The following is a 23,012-nucleotide window of genomic DNA, read 5'->3' as shown; positions in this document are numbered from 1 at the left end:
AGAACTGTATGCAAGAAGACATCTTAACTTCAGTATTAAAGGCAAGTTTTGAACTGAACTCAGTAATAGATTTTTACCATACTTCACTAATAAAATTTAATGTTGAGTCATGAGGTATCATTTAACTTCTCAGAGAATTTAAAAAAAAAAAAAGTATTTGGAGTATAATTAAGTTTGCTCATCTGCTGTGATCTCAGCTTATCTCACATCTCAAATGAACTGAGGGATTCTTCCCCCCCCCCCCCCCATTTGCAGTATTAAAATAAGCTGCCCGAGGTCACTCAACAGGCTTTCATACTACAGACACAGTAAAAGTTGAGGAGTCCAATAGCAGACATATCAACATTGGTTTGGGTTTGCCAGTATTGGAAATCTACAAAGTTTTTGTACTGCCAGGTAACTAAACACACTCATCGACTAGGATTCGGGAGCTTTGGCTCTTTTTACTGAAATAAGCCTCTATAAATGACATTTTACCCAATTGATTAAGGCCTGCTTTAATAAAGAATGAGCAGTGGCACAGACTTTACACAAAAAGAAGAACTGTTTGTCTTTTAGAGATATTCTGAAGTATTCAAGCCCTCCCCCCATTAAATTATCCACTGTACTCATAACTTAAACATCCTCAATTACACGTTTTCTAGAATTTAGAAAAAGGTTGCCATTTAGATGCAAGGTATCAGTAAAACAATTTGTGAGGACGTTCTTATTCTGAACTCCACACCCTGTATCAGCTTTTCTGCCCGGTACTACATTGCGCTATACATTCCTTCTTGGATCACACCGACCAGAGATCGGCTGCATGAAGGCTGCAGGAAACTGAAGATTTGCCCAACACACCAAACATGAGGAAACAAAGAGATCCCTCTCCCACCCAAAGAGAAAGGCAGGATTGCAGAAGTAGCTTCTCGACCAAGGCATTAAATAAACATGAGAACAGTATGCAATCCTGCCACTCAGAATTAATTAATTACAAACTGCATTACAAACAGTATAGGAGTTTTACATTTTTGGTATGATAACCATTTTCTAGTGAGATGCAGGACAGAAGTTGAACTCTGTAGTTTTAAACATCCTAAACCAGCATAAAAGCCATCATTGCTGCCAAGAAAGATAGTCCTGCCTGTCCTTGCCTCCCTCTCTCATTTTTGCAATGAATTTATCTGATGTGGGTTAAACCTGAGTTGTGGAGAAGGCGATGTTTGTTATTTTAGCTTTCCTCATAATCAGTTGCCCAGTCCAGGTCATTGCATAGCTGTATGAATACTTTGGTGGCAAAAGGGAAAAGGTACAGACTGGAGAGAGAAAGATGGGCAGAAGTGCTCCTTTCAGCAGCAGCGTGGTTTAAAAAGCCCACAGAACTGCATTGTAAGACACATCCCCAGGAGCTCAAAGATGTCTGCTAAGAGAATCTCAGAATTACACAAATTACTTAAGTGTTTGAACACCTCAGCTGTATCAGCTTAACCATAGATGTCTTTGCCTGTTCTTCAAAAAACCATAAATCATCATTCACTCATACATTCTCCTACCAGTCAAGCCTACGGTAGAGCATAGAAGCTGTTCCTGTAATGCTCACATTGGATCCAAGGACAGAGCAGGAAGCAGTGTAGGAACTGTTCTGCTTTGTATTTTGATCAATGCCCAAGGCTTACCCTTCAGATATCACTGAGTTGTATTTCTGGGAAAAAAAATAGTGGTGTTTTTTAACACCTTACTGGGGCTGGTTTTGAATGCCAGGAGCTGGTTTAGTTAAGTTTGCAGTATAAACTCTTTGCAATGGAAAATGTCAATAATTCATAGAGCACTTTGAAAAAAAAAAAAAAAAAGCCAGAAAAAGCTAAGAACTACCCCAATAAACAGTGCTGTCCTATCAAAGGACTGCTATGGGAACAGAAGAGTATTTTGTCCTGGTACAAAACATCACTACAGAAATGCATCATCTGCCCACTGCCTTCTTATATATGCCCTACTTCTCCAACTTGTACCTAAGCCACAAGCTCTAAAGGCAGGCCACTTTCTAGAATTCATACAACAAATCTGTCCCTGTAAGAGTCCCCTAGTTCACCAAACTTCAACCCCAAAGCCTATGAACCCCTGATGCCCATCCAGTGAAATATCATTTTACAATGAAAACAGATAATAGAGTATACTAAACAAACATCTGAACACCTTCAGGTTCATTCTAGAGGAGGAATGACATTCCCCAAAACACATAATTACCATCACTTCAATGGAAATTCAGATTAATATCAAATGGATATTAAAAACAGCTGCACTACGCAGCTCTCCTGAATTCCTGCACTGCAGATGCTTTAGGTATACCAAACTATCAAATACCTGAGAGCAGCTCATCTAACAATCCCAGCTGGTGAATTCTTGACTAGTTATGGGCAGCAAGCCTCCAGAGAGCATTAGACCAAACACTGAAGAAAACCAATTTGATAGAGGGTCACAACTTTGCTTCCTCAACTGATTTTTAAGCAAACAGAACACAGTGCTATGCAAACAAAGGGCTAATACTACATTCACAGTTACTGACTCCTCAAAAGTATATATAAAATAACACTGGCCTAAGACAAAGAGAATACTAGTTGGATGCACATCCTGGCTGCAAGCTTACCTCCCACAGCATTTTATACCAGTAGAAGTTTAAACATGTTCTGCATAACCCTGAAAAAATGCATATGCAACTAACACTGCAGAGTGAAAGGAATCCCACTGTCTCTTAAAAATCATCAAGGGCATTTTAATCCCATATGTTACTGTAGAGGTATGCAAATTATAAAAGTCATGAAGATGTCACAGTTTAAGTTGCTTTAATGAAGTCTTAAAAAACATTTTCAGAAACACTTTCATTTGAGACATGGGTGAAGTTTACAATTCTATCACTTCTTTAGCACTCTTCTCAGAGGGGATTATCAGTTTTGCAGAAAAAGACACCTCCTATACCCCCCCACATAAGGTGAAGCAAGAATCAGCAGCTGTTTTGGCAGGTCATCACCAGCGCCATCTTAACCTCACGAAGATCAGCAAGGCCAAATGCAAAGTCCTGCAACTGGGTTGGGACAATGCCCAGTACCAATGTAGCTGGGGGGTGAATGGATTGAGAACAGCCCTGCAGAAAAGGACTTGGGGGTACTGGTGCATGAAAAATTGGACATGAGCCGGCAACACCTGCTTGCAGCCCAGAGCACCAACCGTATCCAGGGCTTCATCAAAAGAAGCATGACCAGCAGGTCAAGGGAGGTGATTCTGCCCCTCTACTCTGCTCTAGCGAGACCCCACCTGCAGTACTGCTTCCAGCTCTGGAGTCCCCAGTACAAGAAAGGCATGGACCTGTTGGAGCAGGTCCAGACACAGAAATGATCAGAGGGATGGAGCACATCTCTATGAAGACAGGCTAAGAGAGTTGGGGTTGTTCAGTCTGGAGCACAGAAGGGTCTGGGGAGACCTCACTGCAGCCTTTCAGTATATAATGGGGGCTTATGAAAAAAAAAATGAAGATACTTTTTACCAAGGCCTGTAGTGACAGTACAGGGGATAATGCTTTTAACTCTTTAAAAGCAGTTTAGACTAGATATAAGGAAGAAATTCTTCACCGTGAGGGTGGTGAAGCACTGGAACAGGTTGCCCAGAGAAGTTGTGGATGCCCCATCCCTGGAAGTGTTCAAGGTCAGGTGGGACGGGGCTTTGAGCAACCTGATCTAGTGGAAGATGTCCCTACCCATGGCAGGGGGTTGGACTAGATGGTCTTTAAAGGTCCCTTCCAACCGAAACCATCCTGTGATTCTATGACGTATTCTAGACACCCACTGGAGTAGCTTGTATATGCAGCTTAAACTCAGTTTGGAAGCCTATGGTTATACACAGCAGCTGAGGCTTTGCAAATACCTCCTGGAATAATGAACTCTTAGCTAGGTAATATAATTTCTTCTCTGACTCACTAACTTAGTGCCACTACAGTAACTACCCTAACATTAGAACAGAGGGAATTTTGTTGAGCTCTATCTTTTGCCCCCCCACCCCGAGAAGTCAAAAACTGTATGGATTGCCAGTTAAAAAGAAACACTGTGAAAGAACTAAAAGAGAAGTTGGTCAAGAAGTTTGAAACATATCAAGACAAAGAGCTTCAGGTAACATCTATTTCAAGGGTGATCAACATTAGGTAGCAAACGCAGCCTGTACTAATATAGTAAAATTTGCATAGGATGTTTGTTACAAAAAAGTAAGTAACAAACAGCCCTAAAATAGGCGTAGGTAAGTCATGATAAAAGAAAGAGATACAGGAAGATATGAAATATGTATCAGCTAAAGGAAAAAGGGCTGCCTTTGGTTCTGGAAACACGAGTTAGACATATAATGTAAAACACTTAATAACATCAAGGGCGTAAGGAAAGTTCTTCAGATACAGATGGGCTTCTCATAACCTGCCACCTGCAGAAAACATTGCTGTGCAAACAAGGAGAATGTCTAGTACTGAGAAATATCTTTCTCTTTCCTTCATGAAGTGTTAACAGTGACAGGTATATACTCAGGTATATCCTCCATTTAAAACAAAGTTACGAAAAAGCAGAGGTAATAGCCAACTACAGTTTCAGATGCTTTTTGAGACTTAATCAAACTTGTAATTAATAATCAGGGTTAAAAAAATAACAAACAAGATCTTAACTGAGCAAGGAGAGGAATTTCACTGGTATGTTAAGCGACAAACTGAAGGAAACTGTGATGCTAATAAGCAGCACAAAGATTATTTAACCAGTTCAGACAATAGTAAAAAAAAAAAAGAATCTCTAAGCAGTACAACTGGAGGGGTGTTGGGGAGTGGCATACAATACCATTTGCTTCAGGATACAAATAAAGCAATGAGCATTAAAAGGCAATAAGCCAGGCTTCTAAAATAAAAAATAAGCAAAGTTTTTGGTCCCGACTTTTAAACAACATTTAAAACAAAGACATAAAATTGGACAAGTTAAATGGAGAAAAGCAAAGACCCACAAGAAACCTAACAAGGAACTTTCTCCCCAGTGAACAACCACCTCCTCCAAAGATACCCTAAGAGCCTATCAAAAACTGAATTAGTGAAAACTTCCAGAGTTAAAGGATATTTCAGATTGCAAAGAATTGGTTTCCCCCTGCAGCCTATTCAGCTGCAACCAGACCAGAACTACCACTGTTGTGTTTCTTTCAGGTTTTTTTTAAAGAAAACCCCTGTGACTTCAAGAACATTATTATCCAAGATCTCCATTTAATCTGTTGTATTCTGATCATGTATCACCCAGTCACTAACATCTGTGGTGTTTGGGCAGGAGTTAACAGCTGAAAAGATTACCTGCAAGTCTCTTTGAACAAGAGCAATACCTTACGTGCTGTTTACTTAAGGATTTACTGATCAGGTCCTAGAAAGGAAACAGTCCTTTTGATGGTACTTATGCTCTGTTTAATGCCAGCTCTTACACTATTTCCATGGAATGCTTATCTGAGATTTGAGACAATCAGTTTAGGAGTGTGCAGTCTCAAGAAACTGTCAGTTACAATCTTTTGTCACTTATTACAAGCAGCCCGAGAAAAATGGCCTTTTCCCAAGTACTTTACTGGAACTAACATATATAGCCATAATGTATCAAGATGTACTTCATACTTAAGGAAACAAGCTCAGTTGTGGCACTTTCCAAGCAGCTGGTTTCAGAGCTTTTTGATGGCCTTCAGCTACTGACATTTAAGTCGTTGTATGCTTCATGCACAGGAAGCATCATGACAGCATGCTTAGCTAAAAATATTCTAATGTCTATTTATTATCAGTGTAATTAAGTCTTGCATGACAGAATTAAGTGATACTTAAGACACTGGGTTTCGGAAGGTATTTATAGACAACTATAAATAAAACCAGGGGAAACATAGCTATTTCACAGCCACTGCTACAGACACAAGAGTTAAACTGAGTCATGTTGGAAGATACCCTACCCACCTCCCTCCCTGGGTAAATACCCACATTGTACATAGGATGATTTAGACTCTCAAGAGTAGTAGTTGTTACGGCCTCACAGTAATCGGTTTTCCTGCTAGAAAAAATATTCAAGATGTTTCCTCTATGCAATGAGGATTAGCATCCTTCACAGCTCCTCTTCCATTTTGTGTATTTTCTGCTTTCTACCTTCCATTAATTTCATAATGGTAGAAAACTCCTTTCTGAAAAAAACATAATACCAGGAACAGAAAGCCTTTGCTAAGAAAGTGCAATAGCACTATATACTAGGAAGAAGCTACAAACCCCTACAACGAAGGTGTGCTGTAAAGTAAATTTAGTTGCATTTGATAGGACATGTAGAAAACTCAGCCAAAAAGCCCTTTGCCGCACTGCTCATACTTTCATTAGTTCATCTTGAGTTTGGGGGCAGGAGGGAACTTCTAATATTACATTTGAGGTACGGTCTCTCATTAGTCTTGTGTACTACTTAAAGACAAACAGGTCTTCAGACTCATTTAGCCAGACAGCAGGACACATTGTTCCAACACTCGCATCTGCTACAGAATACAACCATACGTGTGAGAGAGCACAGAAGCAGCAGCTGGCATTCGACATCCAGTCCATAAGGGCTACAAGCAGAACTGTCACATAGACTTCTCATCACAAAAGACGAGCCTCAGAGATCTTGAGAAGTGAACAAGGATTACCTGCTTACCTGTTCTAGAAATCAAAAGTCTGATAAGATCAGATGCCTGTCCAGGCATAAATGAAAGTCTTACTAAGCATTTTCTACAATTTCAAGCACTAAAATATTTTTTAGAAGTCTGGCTAACATACGGATTTTTAGAATTGGAAAGCTTTATCTTCCTACTCAGTTTTAATTTTGCAGAAAAATCCCACAAATAAACTTTGTAGAAACTCAACTTTGTAAGCTTTCAAAGGCTGGAAAAGATTAACCAAAATGAAATGCAACTGCATTAACTACTAATGTGCTAGTTAACTGTAAGAACCCATATTCTATTTATCCCGAAAACGTTATTTGAGACAACTGCCTCTGCTTTATGGAGACTTGAACCAGAACAGTTTCTTCTACACGTTTATTATTCAAAAGGGGCAACCAACCCCCTTTTGCAGAAGTTGTGCAGACCTCAATGCATCATTCAGGACTTTAAGTCACCACTTCTGTAAAAGAACAGCTTCCAAGGCAGTGGAAGATCCTGCCACCCCCTATTTAACATATTTTCCTCATACTGCCTGTGCACTGGTGTCTAGAATGGCAGTACAAATACACTGCGTGTCCAAGACTGCTGAGTTCTATTACGCTTGTGGCATTGAGACTGTTATAGTTGTATCTTTACCTGAAGGCTTTTTAAAAGCATCTTCTCACTGCTTTTGTACACATCTTTCACAAAAGCCTTCAGGGAAGCAAATGAAATAAACTACTTTTTAACAACCTGTAAGCTGGTTCACTTATCTGTGGGCAAATGCTAACATGCTTAGAGGAGCCTCAGGCAACCTTTCACATGTAGTGTCTAACAAGCTGATAAGCCACCTCTGAAAAGGAAGAAGGAACAATCCAGGACCTGCAGGGACAAGTTGACAAGCAACACAAGAACAGCCCTACCAAATCAGATCACTGGTATACCTAACCTAGCCTCTTATCTCCTATAGTACCCAAACACCAGTGCCTAGAAAGGAGCATGAGAATAAAACACAGAAATGAGACACTAGCTCTGTTGCAGTTGTAACCAGATTTTTGATTAACTGCAAATTGTACATTTCATTTTAAAACAGTGCAACATTTAATTGTGCACTTCTCACAAGCACAATAGCTTCAACAAGTAGAAAATATTATTTGGAAGGGGTGCGAACAGTCCTCTTCACCTCCTTCAGGTCTAGGCTTCGAAACCTACTCTTTGTAAAGTTTGCCAGGAAAGACAAGTGTACACAACTTCAAATTCAAATACACACCTCAGATTATTAGTACCGTTGCTATGTACTTGTTACACATTCTTGGAATTGTTAAGAGATCAAACGAGAGGATTCAACTCACAGCAAGACTGTACTATAGTAGTGAATACCCTTTCTTTGTGCTGAATGCATTCCTAGAAAACCAAGGGCCCTTTAAATTTCAAGATCCAAACCAAACACCATCAAGCAAATGATTATCCGAAACATGATACAGATGAATTTGTTCAGTTGAGATGTGGTACTTTCATGACACCAATTTATCTCCTCCAGTGTGGGTTATGTTGGGTTTGGGGAATTGTGGGTTTTTTCAAACTAATCAAAACTCTGGAAACTTCAGAATTTTTTTTTTTTTTTTCAGTGGGACTGCGTTATTTCCAACTTTTTCTGCAAGTTGTTGTGAAAAGGAACTCTGGAGAAACAAAAAAAAGGAATCAACACAGCTGACTAGTTCTTGCAGCCTGTGGAATCTTAGATATTATGTGGAGGCTTTAATTACTTGAATAATGTTACTAAAGTAACACTATTGTAGAGCAGAAATACGCTTGCTTTTTAATGTTCATTTTTCACAGATTCCTTAAAATCAGGGATCCCCAGCGATCTGCAGATATGAAGCAGAAAAGTACACAAAAACTGACCTGCACTCCTGCCAGCCTCCCTTCTTTCTTCCACACACAGAAGAGAAGGATAAGGATCATCGGAGAATGCTCAGTGAGGCTTAACCACCAATGAAAGCTACCTTGTGTACTCTTATTGTCACGTACCTTAGAAGTCAAAGGACTACCCTATCTTCCCCCCAAAAAGGTGTCTTCAGAATTTCTATAGAAATGACTGATGATGATAAAGATCTTCATTTTCAGACAATGCAAGTTCGAGCTTCCTTCTCTTTTTGAAAAGATGTATGGAAATTTACAGACTGAAATTTGCACCTTTGAGCAACTTGACATGAGCTGGCAAAAATAATTTTTCAAATTGAAAGTCCAATTTAACCTCTTCTGATCATCAACAAGTATACCAAACATCAAAAAATATGTATTTACCTATCATAAAATGTATCAAAAAATAAAATGGCCTTTACTGCGCTTTTCATTGTGAATTGGCTTTCTAACTCAACTGCTGTCTTGAAGTTTTCTGAAACGCACAACTACCTCACTAGAAAAAGTGAACATAAGCTAACAGACCAAACAATTGGTTTCAGGGCTGTACAAGCCAGTACATTTTCCTCCCCTCTTGTTGCCCTCCAGTTCAGTATCTTCTTAGCCAAATGGCTAGATTTCATAAACGAACCTATTACCCTTTTTCATTCTGCACCTAGAAATCCTGGCCACAAGCAAGCCTAAGTAAACAAAACCAACTCAGAGGGAAGTTTATTGTTTAAAGTGTACTTTCAGATGTGGTCAAAACAGATGCAGACATGTTTTCAGCACCAGAGAGATGCAAGTCTCAGAAATAACTTCATTTACTAACATGATCAGGTAACCTCAAAACCAGAGACTGAACGGCAAATTATTATTGTGGCTTTCCTCCCTAACTTGCCTTTGTTAATGTACCTAACCTTCTACTGCTTGTGCAAACAATGCCCAAGCCAGCTCTGAGCTGCTTATTAAAAAAAAAGCCACTGTTGTGGAACTAAAAATTCAGACATCATAATAAAGGATGTAACAGGGACAACACAGTGATACCACCTGCAATTGAAAATTCTTTCTATTCAAGTTGGGATTGGCTCCTGAAGATGCAGGAAAAGTTGCTTGTTAGTCCCATGAACAGGCAGCTCCACTAGCACAGATACCAGCCATTCAATCCGTCTTGCACTGCATGTTGCAGACAGGAGGGTTCCTCCCACCTTTTTTAATGACGGCTTCCTTAGCAGCATTTTGACATACCACTTCAATTCAGAGCAACACCTGGTATTTCATCTTGAAAAGCACATACTTGCCCTAGGGATTAACAGAGAAGTACAGTGTGCTCTGGAAAAGGCTATGCAAATCCAACTACGATCCACTGACAGGAGCGTAAAACAAAACAAAAACTTCATATAATCCAGGAACTATTATCTTATTTATGTTAAAGAGCCTGTATATTCTTCTGATTGCTTCCTTGAAGAGCTCAAGGGCAACAAAAACTCATTCAGTTGGAAAGTTTAAGAATATTTAAATATAACATTGAGATACAATACAGAATCTTTGATAATTAAAAGGGAACATTACATACATTGGTCTATCTCCTGCTTGTTAAGCACTTGCAACTTTGGACAATATTACCCTTCTAAACAATTTTGACACACATACAACACCACCCCAAAACCCACGTTTACAACATTACGTTACTACAGCACAATTTTACTTCACTGTTATTTGAAAACACATGATTTGTGTGGTTGTAAGTGGTTACATCCATTCTGCCTAATACAAAACATAAATACAAAAATGTTTCTCTATGACAAAAGCAACTGCATAACTTTTTTTTTTCCATATACACCTGAGAGAACCTTAGAATTTCCTCATACATGATTTTTGCAACTTGTGTTTAGGAGCTATCTTACCATTTGAGAATTCATCTTATGTATAAAAACAATAAATCACACCATTCAGTGTCTAGAGTATATTAACAGTTACAAGATGGCACTAGAGTCTGTATCACTACTCATTTACCCCACTAGCTTAAAACAAGGCTAGTGATGGAACACAATACAACACAATGAGTAAAAACTTTCATTTAAGGCTCTATCTAGCAAGGGTTATGCTTTGTCAATGAATTAACAAACAAAATAAATCCATGCAGAAAGCCATAGGCTCATAGTACCATACAGTTTTACTGAACTATAATTACAGTTGTTTGCAATCATTAATTCATAATTCATCCTTTGGGGATTTCCCTACCTAATCTGTCTAAAACCATCTGTTAACAATGCTGAATAGCAAGAAAGCTGCTCTAATTCTTTTTGCGCAGGATCACTGTGAGGCGGTTTTGATTTAACACTCATTCTGCTTGAGAACTACAAAAATTTTTTTAATCTATAGAGAAGTCATTAATCAGATCTCATAAATTTGAAAGATAAGATTCCATTGAAAAAGAGCAATTGATTTTCAGCTATGTCAGTAAGAAGCATCTTACTTCAGCTACTTGAAATGTTAGTCTGACTCATTTATCACATCAAAGACTAAGGTACTGAACATTATAAACAGTAGCCAAGCTTAACTCAAAGCCAATTTCACCATCCAAGGGTTCACAGAAAAAAAAAAAACTGAAACCACAACTGTTTCATGGTAGTGCTGTTGCTCATGTGATAAAATGTTGAAGTGTAATTTTTCTTGTAAAGCAGAATATAATTAGTGACATTAACATCATTAATTATTAATGTAACAAAATAAGTTTCATTTACCTATTTAGGATATTGTAAGGTACTCCTGTGCTCCCTAGCATACCTTAAAAACTACAACTGTAAATTATTACCTATTACCCTTCCACTGTTTCATAACAACCTAGCTTCAACGACTAAATAGCCGTCAATTAAAAACCAGCCTTAGTAAAGGGAAACCTGCAACCACATCAGCCCAGAAATTCAACTAGATACTGTGACTGAAGTAATCACGTTATCTACAGCCAGATGATAAACTCATAAGATTAACTTTTCTACATAAATCAAAGAGAAAGAATCAGGCTCCTTTAGGGGCACAGAGTACCAAGTGTAGGCTGAATAACAGTTGAGCTGCTGCAAGCTTCATTTTCCAGAGAAAGAATTTGTATCGAGTGGAAGATTCGTAATACAAACCACAAGCTCACAACTTAACCCACAATACCTATGGAACCAAAGGGAGGAGAACAGTCAGTGAGTTAGTGACTAATTGAAACTAATGAGGTGCAACTCTGCACCCAGGCAGCATACCATATGCTTCCAGACTCAACAGCAGTTAATGTGTATACATGGCACAGTTTCTCTGCGGTACAGGATGTAAACTAAGAAGAGTTTAGCAGGAGGTTTGCTTCACTCGGTACAAGTTACAATGCAAGCCTCTACGCCGTAATTCATAATTTATTACTCAACAGTAGTGCCAAGTCTCAAGTGAGTACAAAATTAATTTGCAAAGAAGAAAATCCTGGTAAAGGGGAGAAAGAGCTTCTTAAAGCTTGCAAGTTACCAGAATTTTGGAAGTACTGAAGGATAAATGCTAGTACCCAAGAAGCATTTTAAAAGGAGTGCACTCAGATTTTTTTATCCCCCCCCCCCCCCCCGCACTGAAGAAAGCAATGAGTTTAAGACAAATATGGATTACCCTACTTTTTCCAAAAAGGAGTTTTCCCATCCTCCAAAAAGAGTTACAAGGGGCAAAGTGCAAGCCCCGGCACCATACTGGAGTAAGAACAGCCAAAAATACAAGAACCCTTTAGCACCTTAGAGGTGGGAAAAGGAAAGACCTAGAGGTACCAAAAAATGCCTAGTGAAACAAGGCAGCCAAGGGAATTGCTGGAACAAATCTCTCAGTGCATCTGCTGCATGGGAATGCAAATAAGTTGAAATGGATGAGAGCTTGGACTGAACGCTGAAATTCAGGAAGGAAATAAGACTACACGTATTCCTTAATTTTATGAATGCTGTCCAGAGAGTACATGAGACACTTCTATTTAGTCTCTAAAGGAGAAAGAGAGAACCCATTTGATTAGCAACAAGTTCAAAAGTAGGTAGGAAATGAGCCTGTACTGCAATACATCACTAGAACTACAGACATTCAAAGAGCAGCTTATACACAAGACTGATGCATGACGCGGAAGAAAAACAGATAGGGAAAATGTGGTGTTCCCCCTGCCCGGTTTTTGTAGACTTCCAAGAATAAAAAGCTAGTGATATCAAGTTAGAAGTCTAACAGTGCTCTTAATGTAGGACTCTCTCCTTTAGAGCTCTTAGCAAAAACAACATTAAGACAAATCCAAGACTTGAATATAGCTTTGCAGCTACAAAGTTTAGAAGAAATGAACACTCATTGAAAGTATCATGTGTATGTATGTCACTTATCGTACCTCCTACACAGGTTTTGGCCAGTGTGGCACCACACACGTACATCCCCCAAATAATAAGCCTTATGAAGCTCCTTTGCTACATCCAGAGGAAATATCTTTCAGTATGGAGACATACTAAGGTCCATGTCTACAAGTATATTGAAGAACTGAATGCAAGCTGCTGTTCAGAGTTCTGCTGCTAGTGGGTACAACATGAGCAACCTAGTAGTCTCTAGTCACCTGAGGACTTCCAAGCCAACGAGACCACAAAACAGCTTCCCCAAAGACACTGCCAGCCTACAGACAAAATTCAAAGGCCAGTGTCATGGAACAGTAGCATACTGAACACTCCATGTCTACAGTTTTACACTTCTCTTAAATGTCTCTCTCTGATAGAACGTGCTTGTTGAGTTCCATGGAGAATAACATCAGTTTCACTAAACATACAGTAACTTACCAGCTATTACAGTCCTTTTCTTCAGGAGTTGTAACCCTGATATACTCAGTTCCTTCCTTAAGACAACTCTGCCCCATCCCTTTGACAGAAAATAAGAACAGAGCAGCTATTCATATTTATGCTTAACTACAAAAGAAAGTAAAGTGATCCCTACTCCAGAATGTATCTATGTGATGTACTCGGAGAATCTGTGTGGAATCAAAGTGAATGCAGAAGAGGCTATGAAAATACTAGATAAAATGAACCACAACAACTTGCCAACATTAGATGTTATTCACTAAGATTTCAGGTGACTCAAAGATGCAACAGATTATATCAACTTTCTCATGCAACCTCCTGCTTAAAACTAGATCGGCAGCTGAGGTATGGAGGTTGCCCGACACTTGTACAGGGTAAATCAATACAAAAAATTAGGAAGAACAGAAGTAGTGGACAGTCAAATAAATACAATGTACTGGCAAAGACTTAACATGGTGTTTGTTAAAGGAATTCCTGCCTCACAAAACAACCAGATTTCTCTGTAGAGATTGCCGATTGCATGGATAAGGAGGCACTCTGCTGAAAGAAAACTAGGAAACAAAGTCCATACCAAAGGTTTCAAAGGACACCAAGCAAGTCTCTGAAAAAAATGAAGAACGCCCTTTGTATGAATATTTAACTCATTAAGAGACAGAATGATGAGAAGGAAGATGAAGGAAGGCAGGAAGTAAATGATTGCTTACTTTAATAGAGGGAGATGACCAATGGAGTCTCACAGAAACCTGCGCTGGGACATAGATTATTCTACATGATCATAAAGAGGGAGGATAGATAAGCAGGTAATAAAATGATGAAAATTTGCCGGTGATCCTAAGTTATTCAGGACAGTAAAGATAAGATCTGACTACAGAATTGCAGTAACATCTTGCAACACTGACCGGGGAACAAAATGTCAGACAAAAAATCACTGCGGATTAAAGATGCAGATGGGAAGGTACTATCCTAGCTTCCTATATGAAAGCTAGGTCCTAGCTGACCATCACTCCTCAGCAGCAAGATCTTTTCACTATAATACATACCTCCATGAAAAAAATCAGACTCATTTATGATGAAAGGGACTTCCAGGGTTACCTAGTCCAGCTCCCTGCTCAGACCAGGTCTAGTTAGAGCATGTTGCTCAGGGCCTTGTCCAATTAGTTCTGAACATCTCCAAAACTGCAGACTTTGTAGGTGCTCTGTGTACCTTATCCAGTGTCTGACCACCCTTACGTGGGAAAAGGCCTTTTCCTGTATCTCATCAGACTTTCCCATGTTCCAACCTCTGTCCATTGCTTCTTGTCCTACCACCATACACGTCTGGGATCAGTCTGTCTCGGTCTTCTCCATACCTGCCCATTAGGTGTGCAATTGTAGACGGCAGTAAACTCTGCCATTGGCCAGACAAAAAAATCACTCCAGATTCAAGTGATACCGATGGTAAAGTACCATCTTAGCTTCCTATATAAAAGCTAGGTCCTAGCTGACCATTACGCCTGTCTTCCTGAGATGGAACAAACCCGCTTCCTTCAACCTCCCCTCTTATGTCACATGCTCCACTATGTCAGTGTTGTCCCTTGTACTGGGGAGCCCAGAACTGGACGTGGTACTCCAGATGCTGTCTCACAAGTGCCAACCAGAAGGGAAGAATCATTTCTGCAGCCTGCTGGTTACATTCCTGCTAACAGCCCAGCATGCAGCTGGCCGTCATTGCTGACTCCTGTTCAACTCTTTGTCCACCAGGACCCCCGTGGCTTTCCCCGCAAAGGTTCTCTGTAGGCAGCTGGTCCCAGCCTGTACTGTTGCGTGGTGTTATCCTGGCCCAGACACAGGACTTGGTATTACTGCCTTTGTTGGACTTCACAAACTTCCTGTCAGATCACCTTTCTGGCCTGTCCCTCTGTCCAGCAGCCCTGTCCCGCAGCGTATCAGACACTCCCCAACTCGCTGTAGGGGAGTTCACATGCCTGTTGAACATGCTGGCCCATCATCCCAACGTTCAGATGATTAGTAACAACATTAAGCAATATCAGCCCCTGTATCAGTCCCTGAGGGATGCCACTGGTAATTGACCAAAAATAAAGTAGAGAAAAGGTCACTGATTATATACAGACCTCTAGCTTCATCCAGTATGGCTATTTTAAAGTCATACCGCTCCTTTGGGCTCTAATACGTAACTCCAGAAACTTCTGGAAAAACGGAATACTGGCAGAACATTATGTAACATAACTATATAATGTTTACTGAAATGGGAATTATTTTAGCTAGTTTCAGAGAAAGCAAGGAAACAATACCATAGTGAAGAACAGATTTGTTTTATCCACCCAATGCATGTACCACTGTCAACTCAGGCAGATTTTAAGACTGACAATAACAAAATTCTGAAACATTGGTATCATGGTTTTTTTGTAGTTATTTAAGCTTTTGTTCTGACTATATAGGTCAAGCCAATTCCAAAAGGTCTGACAGAACCTCCTGTAACAAGAAAGTTGGAAAAACATGGTGAGTAACATGTGGGCACACAATCATTCTCCAAAGTGCCTATGACAAAATGGGCTTTCTGAAGGTTGAGCAGCTAGCTGTACTCACACAGGTCTACACTCAGGATGCTGGAGCATATGTCACATTCAACTATGAAAACTGACTTCGCTCTTTCGGGAAAATAGGCAGACAAAGCTCAAAGTTCCCTCTCAGTGAACTTTTCCCAAGTACCTGACTGTGAAGGCTGACAAAAACCTATTCTGCAGTTTCTCAGAGTGCTTCCTTAGAACAGATCCAGACAGACAGACTCCTACAGCTCTGAAGATACCCAACTACTGCTAGACTAGCAAACAGGTACATAATTGGCAGCTGAGGAAGTCACTGGTGGAGCCACATCCTGGAAAGTGCTTTTCCCCCGTCTTTGCCTTTCCTCAACTGTTTAAATGACTTGTTATTAAATGAGTCAACACTGACCACTTTAAACACCCTTCCTGACTTGTGTTGCCAAAAACTTTCCATAAAAAAATAAAACCCAACATAATTAGACTGGAAATGGGTAGCAGCAGTGAAGGAAATGTCTAGATTTTAAAGAATGCTGCACTATTTGCATGTAGAACACTGAACTAAAGACACCTATCCAGGAGAATTCTACTTGTTCTAAAGAAAATTGTGGGGTTTGACCCCAAAAGCCATATTTTACGAACTGCATGCCTGCCACATGCTTTGCACAATACTGTAGAATGAATCTCTTCACAGTACAGATATGCAGATAGTGAAAAAGAAGTGTTAGCAAATATGCTTAATACTGTGGCTTAAATCTGCTGTCTTGTAATTTGTGGCACTATTAGAAAAGGGCCACATCAGGGTCTGAACAGATCTAGGGAAAATGAAGACCTTGTTTAACTCTGTAAATATTAAGTTTTAAAAACAAATTTACTAATAAACATATCCAGTAATGACTCTAAGGGTAACTTCTCCTGCCAGGAAAACAGGAATCTTATACCACTGCTGGCAGCATATATACTCTGATACTACACAGTCTGTAAGAAAAATCAAGCTGCAAAGTGCAATTAAAAAAATCAAACAAAAACCCCTCACATTTGCTGAGTAAGAACAAGCGGTCAAACACACTTTTACAGTATTACACATCAATTAGGATGATGTACTATACAGTACATGAATTTAAACAAGAATCAATGCAGCCTTTTTTTCTTTTGCCTAAAGAGAATAGATTTAGCTCCACAGGAGAGATTGAAAGCGAGTTTGTCAGACAGGGCACCTTTTGTTTCCTCTTTGCTTAAAATAAGTAGTGAAAAGCAGTAGCAACATTCTGACTATTTTTTTCAGTAGTATACAAGTATCACATAGCGCTTCTCAGCTTTTAACAAAAGGGTAAACTGTGAGGTTAACCTCACAGCAAGAACAAATCCCTTGGCAAGTGTATTTCATACAAGCAGAAAAACAGTCCTGAGCATTACTGCTGAAACATAGCTTATGCAGAATATAAAAACAAATTCTGAGATTAAGTACTTTATAAACACCCTTTCTGCATAAATACCCAAACAAAGCCAGCCAGTGAGACCTCTACTGAACAATCTAAGTGAAACAGTACAGACAGAACTGATAAAGCAGTACAGCAGTGGGGCATTTTATCAGGCAAGCGTAGGGGGCTACTGCTGATACGATCAGCAACTTCACCCTGATTCTGAGTAGAGCTCAGCGCTCACGCTTCAAGGGAACAAGCTCATCTAAAGTCTGAAGCGCTTTACCAGGAAAACAGTAAGCTCTGAGTGTTCACAAATGCTCAGACACCTTACACTGTATACAGGGGAAGTGAAAGATGCTTAGCACTTCTGGAAGATGCATTCATAGGTTTTGTGGTCAATGAAAAATCATACAAGACATACTACATGTGCAACAAATCCACAGAGAAATAAAGACCACTGTTCTCAGAGTATTCCAGAGGAATAAGATGCACACATCTTCACAGAAATCTATTAGAAGTAAGAATTTACCATATGCAATTAAATTCAGCGTTTGCAATTGGAGGGGTTTCTGTTTGCTCTTAAGCTTCCTGAAAGTGGTCTCCGTATTTTACCTCTCTAAATTGTTTCAGGAGTAGAAAATTCATTGAACTTTAATTTTACTTTGCCTTGGAACAAGTGGTTTAATCCCTTTGATAGGCTTCTTCGAACTGACTGAGATTTCTTCAAACAGAGAAAGACAAATTACCATGATAAGTATAGAAACACAATTGCCCATCGAAAGCCCTTCCTGCAGCCCGAGCTGTACAAATGCAAAACGAGGCTTACAACAGTTTGTTTCCAGATGGGCTATGATGGCATACACATAACCTGACCTCACCAGGACTAGTTATTTTTGTATAGCTGTTACACATTGTTTAAAGACTTTGTACAGATAGGTTTTGACTTGCTAACTTCAATAATCAGTGCTCGAAGTACAAAAATGCTATACAGCAAACACTGTGCTGTTTTCATACATTATTTTTCAAGAAAGAAAAGTTTTATTGGCTATATCAAACTCCAGTTTTGTAACTGAAGAGCTAAAATAAAACAAACCACCAACACCGAAGTGGCTGACATGTAATTACTTAGCAGACCACTTGAAAACCTGACTTTCCCCCCCCCCCCCCCCCCAGCTCATTTAGCACCGTGCGGGACACGTTAAGAGGTCACCAAGACACAGTTTGCATACCATATAACTTCTTAAAATTCGGGTACTACCCCGGGGTGCGCTAAGAGCTCCAATCAATGCAACGCTCGGGCCAGACCGCGAAAACACAAAAGCTTCGCCAAATCCCCTGGAAGCCGACCGCTCTCACCAGCACCAAGCTGCGAGAAAAGCAGAACGCTCCCATGCGGAAAACCCCATCAGCCCAGAGACTCGTCAAGCCCGGGGGAACTCGGGCGGCGGGGCAGCCCCTCGCCCCGCCGCCCCCGACGGCGGCATCCCCGGGGCTCGAACCGCCGGCGGCACCCTCAGCGCCTTCGCGCCACGGGCGTTACGCAACGGCACCGCGACCTTGCGGGGAACTTCGGAGTCTTTCTCGGGGAGGGACGTGCCAGCAGCATCCCCCCCCCCCACACACACACACACACGCCGCCGCCGCCTCACACCCCCACTCCGGCAGCGGGATACCGCCCCCGCCCCGCCTGGCGGGACCCCGGGACGCGAAGGAGGGAGAGAGAGAGGAAGGGGCCGCGGCTGAGAGAAGCCGCCCCCGCCCGGCGCGGGGGGGGGGGGGGGGGTACCAAACCCCGCGACCCCAGAGCGCAAACTTCGGCGGCGGCGGCCGAGCCCCGTCCCGGGCGGGAAAGGGGGAGGCGGGACCCCCGGCGGCAACCGGCCGTTGCCGCCCGACCCGACCCGTCCCTACCCGGGGCCCGGCGGGGGTTGCGAGGGGAGGGGGGGGGGACGGGACGGGACGTGAGGGGTCGCGGCTCGCGCGGCGGTATTTCTACCTGCGACACCAACGGCACCAGCGTCTGCTCCACGGAGCGCGTGCGGATCTCCAGCCCGGCGTCCGCGCCCAGCCCCGACGAGGACGACGAGGAGACGCCGCTGCTGCTGCACGGGGACGTGGCCATAGCGGGGGACCCGACCGCGACCCGCCGCCGCCGCCACCCTCCACTCCCGGACAACTCCGCTCCCGCCGACCGCCGCTCCGTTCCGTTCCGCCCCTCCCCCGCCCGCCGAGGGCACCGCTGCCTTGCCGGGGCGCCAGGCGATGCCGCGCGCGCGCGCTCGCTCCCTCCCTCCCTCTCTCTCCCTCAGCCCCCCTCACGGCCCCTTCCACGCCCCTCGGGACGGGATTTAAAGCGACAGCGCCCGTTTCCGCGCTCGATCGGCGGCCGCCCCCTCCCCTTTCGCGGAGGAGGGAAACCGGGATCGGTCCCCGCCACCACCACGGAGAGTTTCTCCGTCGCTCTCGCCCCAGGCAGGCAGGCAGGCGGGCGGAGGGTCCCTGCGCGGGCAGGGAAGCGGGGCTAGGCGCTGGCTGAGGGGCTCGGGCGGCCCCTGAGGAAACGGGAGTCCCGGCCGGTAACCGACCTGTGGGCTTCAGGGGCAACGGCTGGCGCGACCCTGGGGAAGGGTGGTCGCAGCCGTGAGGAGGGGAAGGAAGGGTGGTCGCAGCCGTGAGGTGAGGGAAGAGTGGTCCCAGCCGTGAGGTGGGGCAGGCCGGTGCGGGGGCGAGGGGGAGTCAGCCGGGGAGCCTCTCTCTCCCCGGGGGGGTTGAAACCACGATTCGCGTACTTCATAGCAGCTGGAAGGGTGATGAGGTGTCTTAAAACTGAAGTCCATCGGCTTTTCTCCTAGCAGCCTCCCAGCGAAGGGAAAAACAAAACAAAAAAACCCACCTCCTGCCTTTCAGTGATTGTAACCTGTGTTCAGGAAGTGTCAATGCGTGAGTGCTTACTCGTTTAACTAACTTGGCCGTATGTATTTGATACGGCTGATGCTTCTACAGGCTTGTCTATGCAAAATTTGGGGAAACGGAACGGACCTCTTCTGGCCCTGATCCAAACCACCAAGGCGCAAAGCAGCTCTAGTCCAGACCTGGGGTAACTCGGTGCAGTGCTGTGCCTCAGCCAACAAGCCCTACCTAGGGTCTAGGCTAGTAAACCGCTCTTAGCATAACTACGCAGTTTCCTGGTCAGAACTGATGATTTGTGTTTGACTGCTCAGGTCTCAGACAGCACAACTCTGTAAACGTCTCTTTGGCTTTTTTGTGTTGTTAGATCAAGGACTTTGTATGGTTTTCTGTCTTTGGAAAGGTTTCTGACTTCTTTTGCACAAAGCATCTTTTGCACACTTTTGAAACGTAGACATAGGATAAAGGACACCATTTGTTGTCCTTTGAAACCTAGACATAAGATAAAGGACAGCATTTGTTGTCCTTTGGAGTCCTATGGAGTTATCCATATTTATTAAAAAAGAAAATTGCCAGAACTGCAAGTATAACCCTAGATAACGATATGACCCTATTCCTAGCTCTTCAGGAAATTGGTTTCCAACATGGTCTCATATTTTCTAAAATGACAACTTATATAACATCAAGTGTTACAGGAGAGAACTGAAGGCTTAAATCTGCCATGGTACAAAAACATCTAAATGATGGTGTTGACTTGAAATAAAAGCTAGTCAACCCACTTGATCAAAGTGGGTTAGAGCACGCTTGAGATTTCTTGGTTTTTTTCTCCTAAAATTTCCATTTTCTTACAACATCTTCCATTCTTTTTCAAGTCATTTGTCTTCTCTTTACTTTTCAATACCCAGATTCTAAGCCTTTGGCAACAGTTGTTGTTTTCTTTTATGTTTTGGTAGAGTACTGAGGTCAGGTGTGGTTGCAGCCTCCCCAGGACTGTACACTGGTACAGGAGACTTCTGGATCATATGAGCTGAAGCATACATACACCAGACAAAGCATCAGAAATTCCAGAGAGAGAGAGAAGTACATTCCTCTGCCCTCTTTCCCCTGCCCCCTTCTACTAGAAGTTGTTTCCTCCTTCAGAATTGTTAATTCCCACTCATTGACTATTTTATGAACGTTATCATAATATAAATTATCTACATCATCAACATCTACAGATGTTCAGAAATGAACTAGAAGCAGATGCACACTTGGATGCACACATGGTTCATAATTTGATGTGCTCAGGCAAGTCTGTCACTTAATTTCAAAGATGGCTGCCTGTCGTCTTCAATGCAGTAACGGATCAGACTTCCCAGGGATGACATTTTTTGATTCAAAGCAGATTTAGTAGCAGAGGTTAATGATGAATTTTAAAGATTTTAACTTCACATTGAAAAGGAAAACGAGTTTGGTATAAAAGAAGGTGGCAAAAATAGCAGCTTAAAAATAATTTTCTACGCAGATTGGACAAATGGTGGGAACTTTGCAATGCCTTTCTGCAGACAAAAATCCTATTCCCGATCTACCACTCTCTTTTCCTGCTTTCATTTTGTTTTCACTAGAGAAGCAGCATTAGTGGGTGGTGCTAGTGACAACACTGTCTAATTCTCCCACTTCTCCTCTTTAGGTGCTTCCAGTTGAAACATGGAAACCACATGCTCTGTTTCTGGGTCCTGTGCTGGGCAAACAGAATGCGTGTTGTGCTGGTTTTAATTTAACACAATTGAAAAGCTGTAGCATGCTGTAGACGAACGTCTTTGAAAACACCTTGAGGAGATCTTCAAACATGATAGCCTGGAGCTTAATTGTGCTTTTTAATTATGTTAAGACAATTTGAATGAGCCAGTGTAATAGATTGCAACCACACCTTTGGCATGCCAACACATACTTCTGAGGGAGCACTCTAAATTTGCAATGCACAGCACTAGAATATTTTGCATACTATCATTTTCAGCCCACGTGGTGGATTCAGAAAAGCAATAGCCTATCACCCCAAAAAGAATGTCCCTCATGCCTGTAGGACGTGAGGACCACTGGCCATGGCAGTCTCTAGACAGCTACCACTGTTTAGCTCTGCCTTCCTTCTGAAAAGCATTTGAAGTATAAGGATAGAGGACAAGAGTAATGCCTAATGGACTATATTTCTAACTACATAACTTTGTCAGTGGTCAAAGCGAAGGAAGCATTCATATCCTCATAGCATTATGAACATATCAATCTGTTCCTCCTCATATTGTTTCCGGACTTCACTCAACGATATGACACCTTCTGCTCCTCTGTCCATGATCTCCCAGAAGCTTCGGTTCTGTGACTGGTGACAGGTTCCCACACAGAAGGTAAACCCATTTTCTCTCATCTAGCTCTTCGCCTTCGTCTTTCCTATCTGAAGCAACTTTTGTAGGAGAAAACATTACTATCCAGCACAGTGCTGCACCAAAATTCTCAGACTTTTCTCTAAGCTAAAGTCATAGTCCTCCATACTGTGAGAGTGACAGTGCTTCTGAGAAGGACGGCTGTTTTGAGCCTTTATGCATAGCTAGGCCTCTGACCATGGATGCTGGCCTCTTAGCTTTGATGGGAATGATATGAAATGTACTAATGGGTAAGCGCATCTTATTCTACCCACACCATGGCTTGTCTGAAGAGGCTGTCAGTCAGCTTCAGTTTGATGGACTAGCTAGCACCTGCTCTTA

At 42.1% G+C, this 23,012-nt stretch overlaps 1 protein-coding gene across 1 annotated transcript in view; it reads right to left on the bottom strand.

Annotated features, from left to right (window-relative positions):
- Positions 1 to 19,599, bottom strand: part of CTNNAL1 (catenin alpha like 1) — a 62,018-nt gene extending 42,419 nt beyond the window's left edge. Inside the window, exon 1 of the mRNA XM_052787305.1 lies at positions 19,367 to 19,599. Coding sequence (XP_052643265.1) covers positions 19,367 to 19,492 — 126 coding nt within the window. The 5' untranslated portion in view covers positions 19,493 to 19,599. The remainder of the gene's footprint in view (positions 1 to 19,366) is intronic.
- Between the last annotated feature and the right edge of the window lie 3,413 nt (positions 19,600 to 23,012).

The sequence above is a fragment of the Harpia harpyja genome, chromosome 5 (assembly GCF_026419915.1).
Source record: "Harpia harpyja isolate bHarHar1 chromosome 5, bHarHar1 primary haplotype, whole genome shotgun sequence".
In the NCBI taxonomy this organism is placed as follows: domain Eukaryota; kingdom Metazoa; phylum Chordata; class Aves; order Accipitriformes; family Accipitridae; genus Harpia; species Harpia harpyja.
The sequence above is the reverse complement of the archived record's forward strand: the minus strand, read 5'-3'. Positions and strand labels throughout refer to the sequence as shown.